At 40.3% G+C, this 7,138-nt stretch overlaps 1 protein-coding gene across 1 annotated transcript; it reads right to left on the minus strand.

Annotated features, from left to right (window-relative positions):
* Positions 1-365: 365 nt before the first annotated feature.
* LOC123254325 (synaptojanin-2-like) lies at positions 366-5,369 on the minus strand (the record flags this gene model as incomplete). The annotated part of the gene is made up of 4 exons (XM_044683367.1): positions 366-1,627; positions 2,847-2,955; positions 3,675-3,787; positions 5,163-5,369. Coding segments are annotated over 4 exons (692 nt in total), but the record flags the coding sequence as incomplete, so codon positions are not given.
* Between the last annotated feature and the right edge of the window lie 1,769 nt (positions 5,370-7,138).

Raw genomic sequence — 7,138 nt, forward strand, 5'->3', positions numbered from 1 at the left:
CACTATTGTATTGCTATAAATTATATTATATATTAATATAACAATATATCAATAATATAATGAATTATATTAATATTATTATATATTATTACATCAATAATATATGTATCATTGATTCATATATCATATTTTATTATATATTTATGTTAAATGTGAATTAATATAACATAAAAATATAATAATAAAGATTAGATTTAATATTATAGTTGAGTGGAATGACACAAAGCAGGCTGAAAGACAACCTAATGGATTTTATATTTCTCACTGACGTCACGGCTACTGAGTCGTTTGTTTAAAAACAGATTATGGAAACATTAGGAGTCACTTTTATTTCCTGGCTTATGCTTCAAAATAACCACCAAAAAGGCCATTAGTGCGAGAAGTCATTCTTTCCACCGTGAGTGCCTATGTTCTCTCTCACACTATCGTGTTGGCATTTCCTTAGGAGAGGAAAAAAAAAAACCCACAACCTGTAACTTTTCTGAGTCTTTTATTGCAGCTCCCCTGTGGCAGCCTGGATAGGTGGACGCATCGCTGCTGGCTTTTTTTTTTTTTTAGAGTAGAAAATGGAGACAGCTTTGGAAGAAGATGATAAAGAAAGGAGGATGAAAAGACAGATGATGAGCAAAAATCATAGCTGAACTAGTGACCTAGAGAGGAACGAGCAAGCTCAAAGTATGTAAGCACCAAAATCACAACTACTGTCTACAAAGATGAAGAGGGGGCAGAGGGACACGGATGGATTCCAGTGATGGCTAGGCCGGTGTTTACCAAATGTCCGGTTAACTAGCACATCCTCAGATCAAACGGGGGATCCAGATGTCTCTATGGGTGCGAGCCTGTGTGCTGCTACTGTCCTTACAAATTCATTTCTTTGAAGCAGCAAGCAAGGTGGAGAAGCTCGAGAGTGAGAGCAAAAGACAATCTGCAAGAGAAGCAGCAATAAGAGCTGTCTGACCCACATCCCCAGGCCACCGCGTGGGGTGGCTCAAACACAGCCTACCCGGGAACATTTCAACCCATGACAAATCATTTTGCAATTGAGAAATAAAATCCGTGCCTATAAAAATGTGGTTATGGTCATGCTAAGAAGAAATAAAGGAACTCGGGAATACTTAGGACCTGTCCACTATTTCCTGGGGTTTGAGGCTCTTCAGGACCCTTGAGAAACTCATTTTATCACAGCTTTTGGATTGTTGAGAGTACACTTTTTTGGGTTTTTTCCCCCCTTCATCTATAGCACAAATGGAAAAGGAAAGAGCCTCCCCTCTTTTTCTAGGAGATCTATTTATGTCTTAAGATTCCTGAACTGGATAATGAAGAAAGCCTGAAATTCAACTGGTTGGTGGTGACAAAATATGCCCCTAACGAAAGATCCCGCCTCCCCCTACTCTCTGCCCTCCCGACGATTTAAGGGAAGGAGGAACAAATTTCTCTTGCCAGCCTCTTACTTTTCCTGTCCTTCGCAAGGTTGGCTTCTTAATCACAGGAACTCTGGGTGCAGGTCGATGGGGGAGAAGCTGAGACGGCTGCGAAGAACCTGGCTTGGACACATTGGATAAGGGTTCTGGTTTGGTGGATACTTGGTTTCTTAAGAAAACGGCATTCAGTGCCTCCTCTTGAGTCCCTGAAACAAAAACGACACCTTTGAACAAATAAAGGCCTCTGTGGAGCAATCAGGGCCAGGAGAGTTGACCAGCTCCATTTCCAACCTGGGCCAGCTCCCGGCCAACACCGTGGTAAAGGTTGGTCCGGACACAAGGTCAGCTTAGCCTTCTACGACTAAGGATTCCGGACATCCAAAAGCCTGAAGATAGATACTGGCAGGACCCCAAACTTGGGTTTTAGCAAAATAAAAATCTCTTTGTGGAATTGTAAACCTAGATGGTAACAATGGACTGAATGGACAGAGAAGAACGATATCGGAGACACCAAAGTAAAACGTGACCGTTTCAGTCTAAGGAGAAAAACAAAATACGATTAATGGAAAAAAGTGATAGTGGAACTCCAGGAGGGAAGATTGATAAAAGTCTGTGTTTCCCAGTTATTCTCTGGGCAACTCAAAAGAGAGGGTTTATGTCTTAAATGTCAAATGGAGCCACCAATACCTGATGACTCCAGAACCAACAGAATTAATAAATTGCCTTGCATGACAACTACTTTTTTTTCCTTTCTTTTTGAATCTGGGAAATTTTATTTAATTAATTAATTTAGAATAGCTTTATGTGGCTACAAGATACATATTCTTTCCCTCCCCTTCCCTCACCCCCTCCCATAGCCAATGCGCAATTCCACTGGGTTTTACGTGTGTATGACTGACCACCTTTAAGTTCATTTTTATTTCAAGCTCTCAATAACTGTTATTTATGATTACTCGGAAGGTTTCATGCCATACAGTATAATTTTTGAGTATACCCTATAATTTTTTTTTTCTAAACTCTTACTTTCTTAGTAACAACTCTTAAGACAGAAGAGCAAGGGCTGGGCAAACGGTTTTAGAGACTTGTCCAGGGTCACACAACTAGAAGTATCTGAGGCCACATTTAAACCCAGGTTCTCCCCACTTCAGGTGCTCTATCCTGTGTCACCTAGCTGCTCTCCCCTCCATTCTTATATTCTTTTAAAGAGAGAAAGGACAGCTGAAAGTGGCCAAATTATAAACTTGGTGATCCCCAAAGTGAAATCTCTTGAATAGAATTTTAGAGAATACCAAGTATAATAAGGAATACTTAATTTCATATCCAAAAGGGAAATTCTCTTTTTTTTTTTGGGGGGGGGGGAGAGAGCAATTTCTGCTTGAAGAGAAAAAAGGAAATTTAAAACCTGTGGCTGGCTACTCAACTTACCTCCTTTTGCTTCCATGAGGCACCGAATGGCTTCTTCAGCTTCCTGAGCATTGGTAGTTTTGATTTGTTTGACATTATATGGTTTACTTATACCAGTCCTGGCTTTAGGCTGATTCAGGATAAATACAGAAGGAAAAGGTGATCAGTAATTCTTGCAGATAAAATCTCCACAGCAAAACAGAATGAGCAGTGCCTGATAAGCCTGAACAGATTCAAATACCATATAAACAATATAAAGTTTACCCCAAGTCCTTATTGATATGATCATCTTTGTAAGAACAAATTTCCTTACATATAATTCTGATCTCTCTGCTTAAATTCCTTCACCTTCAGCGGATCTTTTATTATGAATTTTGTGGTTGAGTTGTATAATCCTGTCTGATTCTTCATGTTCCCATTTGGGAATTTTTTGGTAAAGATACAGGAGTGGTTTGCCATCTCCTTCTCTAGCTCATTTTACAGATGAGAAAACGGAGGCAAACAGGGTTAAATGATCAGTCTAGGGTCACATAGCTAGTAAGTGTCTGAGGCCTAATTTGAACTCATGAAAATGAGTAACTGATTCCAAACCCAGGGTAATTCTATCCATTGCATCACCTAATTGCTTATAGAATAAAACCCAAATATCTTAGCTGAACACACATCCCCCTCCACAATCTGGTGCCTCTTCCCTTATCATATCCTCTTCTCCATTTACACTATTCACTGGCCAAACTGGCCTACTCACCATCCTCCATGCCCAACCCACACTCTCTCACTTCTCTTCCACTGAACAACTCTGGGAAATGAGATTTTACCATTTTGGACCAAGAAAAGGGAAGAACTCACTGGCTGCTGAGGTGCTCCTGGAAGAAGCTTAGCTGTCTGCAAGATGGAATATTGCCCATGAGTGCCACAGGAAATCGATGCATCAGAAGCAGATTTTTTCACCATTAAACCAGCTGGAAAAAAACCCAAAAGGCACACTTTCAAAGCTCAGTCAGTGTCTCAGTGGCTGATGAAAGGTCCAATGAGCCATCAAGAGAAGTACCTAGCAAGACTGATGGTCTAGAAAATTAGAAGCAAAACACTTTCTAGTAATAGTTTCTTATCTAGCACTTAAAAAGCATTCACAGATAAAGAATGTATCACAGTCAATAGCGATTTCTCTCTTTTCTATAATTCATTTCTATAATTCAGCTTGAATAGGTACTAATTACCTAGTGGAAAATGTGACTTCTTGGTGTGTGTGATTAGGATTTTTTTTCTTTTAAACCCTTACCTTCCGTCTTGGAGTCAATACTCTGTATTGGCTCCAAGGTAGAAGAGTGGTAAGGGTAGGCAATGGGGGTCAAGTGACTTGCCCAGGGTCACACAGCTGGGAAGTGTCTGAGGCCGGGTTTGAACCTAGGACCTCCTGTCTTTAGGCCTGACTCTCAATCCACTGAGCTACCCAGCTGCCCCCAGGATTTTTTTTTAAGAACGAGAATTTGTTGTTTTGGTGACTTTTATATTTACTATTACTTTATATTTATTGGATTTATGTTGAAATTTAAAGACATCTTTATTAAAGAATTGTTCTCAGTTTTCTTTTGCAACCAAGTTTGCTTTGAACTAAACAAAGGCCAGTGAATCCAGTAATGAAATTAGAGAATAATATGAAAATCTAGAGGGTTTCCCCCCCCCTAAAAAAGAGCATAGACAAGAGGCAATCTAGCCTGTTCCCTTGACTTAACAGATGAGGAAAATGAAGCTTAGAGAGCTACTCTAGGTCCCACAAATACTATGAGGGCTGGAATTATCTGATCTATTTTATAATGTGACATGACTAAATATGGAAGTCTCAGTCATTTCATTCTTTACCAGAACGTCATAATTTTAATAGTGAAGAAAAAACTTAGTGCCCATCAAGCCTAGGGAAAAAAGGGAAGAGAGACGAAATCTGACCTTGAATAATGAAATCTGGATGGGGAAAGATAATCGATTAGCTGTGACTTAAAAAAAAAGGAAATTCCCTGCTTGGTTGTGATTCCTGCTTTAAAGAGAAAAAGGTTAGAATAAATAACAGTTCCCCCAAATCAGTCACTTCCACTACCTCTGAAAAATAAATGCCTTTTTCTAGAGGTAGTAGAGGTAGCATTGGCTTCAACAGCAATACTCTTTAGTAGTTTCAAAGAAGAGGAGAAGGAGAAATATAAGCAAATAGGTGCAAAAACAAGAGTTAGAAAGATACCTGGATTCGGTCATTTTTTTTTTTTTTTTTTTTTAGTGGTAGCGTGGAGGCAAAGTATTCCCAGCAGGCATTGTGGCAAACTCAAAAAGCAAGTGAAGTCTTACTTGGAGGGGGGGGTCTCTGCGGTGGGTGAGGTGGCCGAGGCCTGTTAGGAACAGACAGAGACCTGCTTGGAGAACGATGGCGGAAGTCCCCAACAGCTTCCAGCTCCTGCTTTAACTCTGCCAGGTCGGCATCATCTGGAGGACACGGCGGAATACGAAGAAGATGGGCATTCAAAAACGCAAGAATGTCAGAAGGGTCGAAAAGTCCTTTTAAAAGCGGGTCGGGGAGGGGTTGAAGGATATGGAAAATGGGGCTGAGGCCATTTGGAGAAAAGGCTTAATTTGATGGCGAGGAAGCCAGCATCCCTGTAGAATGACGGATTGTCTCTCTCCCTCCTCCTATTTTTGGGGGGGGAAGAAGAGGAGGAAGGGAAGGTGGCATGGGGATGAATGTCAATGCCTGCTTGGAACATTCACAAAGACACCAAAGAGTCAGAGTTTTGGAAACGTGAAATGCTACAGTTTGAAAGCAACAATAGTTTTCTACAAAGAAGAATGCTGTGGAAACGGCTAAAAATCAAGACAGCCAAAACAATCATTTTCAAGAGGCTAAAAGAAATTCTCATTTATTTGCCAGAGGGGAAAAAAAAAAAAGCTCCACAGAATGAAGGTTTCTGCTCTCTCTGTTGGCTCTAAACCGGTTAATTAATTCTTTCACCAGGTTTGTATCTTGGATTTAGACACCTGTCTGAACTAAGACAATATGGGAAGATACCCTTTTTGCCTCATTACACAGGGCATAAAATCTAGACTAAATTTATACTTTCCTCCAGTCAGAGGAAGAGAATAAACATTTATTTATATGGCATCTGCTCTGTGCCAGGCACTTTACAAATATAATTTCATCCTTTTTAATTTAATTTAATTTATTTAATTTAGAATTTTTTTAATTGATTAAAAATATTTTTCCATGGCTACATGATCCATGTTCCCTCCCTCCCCTCCTTCCACATCCCTCCCACAGCCGACGTGCAATTCCACTGGGTTCTACGTATGCCAGATTTCATCCTTAAAACAATTCTAGGAGAAAGGTATTATTATCCCCATTATGTAGTTGAGGAAATTGAGGCAGGTAGAGGTTAAGTAACTTATTCAGGGTCACACAACTAGGCTAGATTTTGAAATCCAGACCCATTGCTCTAACCACTCGTCATCCAGCTGCCTCATCCTGACAGGCTCTTGAACAGCTTAATTTTGAATTCTGGGTACCTCAGACTAAATTTGGCAAAAGAAGCTCAATTTCTTCACCTAGATGTGGGGTGTTTTTTAGATCCACAAAAGTTTCTGTTTTCTCACTAAAAACTCAACAACCCCAAGGAACCAGATGGCAACCTAACTAATAGAATCAAGACCTGAATCACCCTTTCCACCCAAATATTGTCCTCCATCTGATAGAGAGCCACCGAGAGAGATGATGTGGTCTAAGATGAGCAATGTTACAGTGAGAAAACAGCCTCTTTTCTGAGGAATACCATGTTTTCAGTGATGTCTGTCTCCCCGGTTAAGGGTGCAGAAGTCCCTCTGAATGGAAAATGTGAAAGAACCCCCTACAAGTTTATGAAATCCAGAATGATCCAGAAAGATCCCCCTGCTGCCCCTCTGGGCAGATGGGGACATCTCTTTATAGCCATCCTAAAAACCTCCTTTAAGAAGCAATATCAGAAGCAGCTCAGGGGAGACAGAGCCGAACCTAGACGGGAAATCTTGGTTTCAAATCTGACTTTAGACTTTTTCTAGCTGTGTGATGCTGAGCAAGTCACTTAAGCCCAATGGCTTAGCCCTTATCGCTCTTCTGCTTTGGAAATAATACTTGATATCAGTGCTAAGATAGAAGATAAGGGTTTAAGAAAAAAAAAAAAGTCATATCACCTTGACTATCATTGTGTAGCATGCTGCTACACAACGCTCTGTATGAGAGCTAAAAGTGAATACTCAGCCTTTTTGGCTCACCACCAGCTTAGTCTTTATCACTGTGG

This window comes from Gracilinanus agilis, unplaced genomic scaffold (genome assembly GCF_016433145.1).
Source record: "Gracilinanus agilis isolate LMUSP501 unplaced genomic scaffold, AgileGrace unplaced_scaffold19810, whole genome shotgun sequence".
Classification (NCBI taxonomy): domain Eukaryota; kingdom Metazoa; phylum Chordata; class Mammalia; order Didelphimorphia; family Didelphidae; genus Gracilinanus; species Gracilinanus agilis.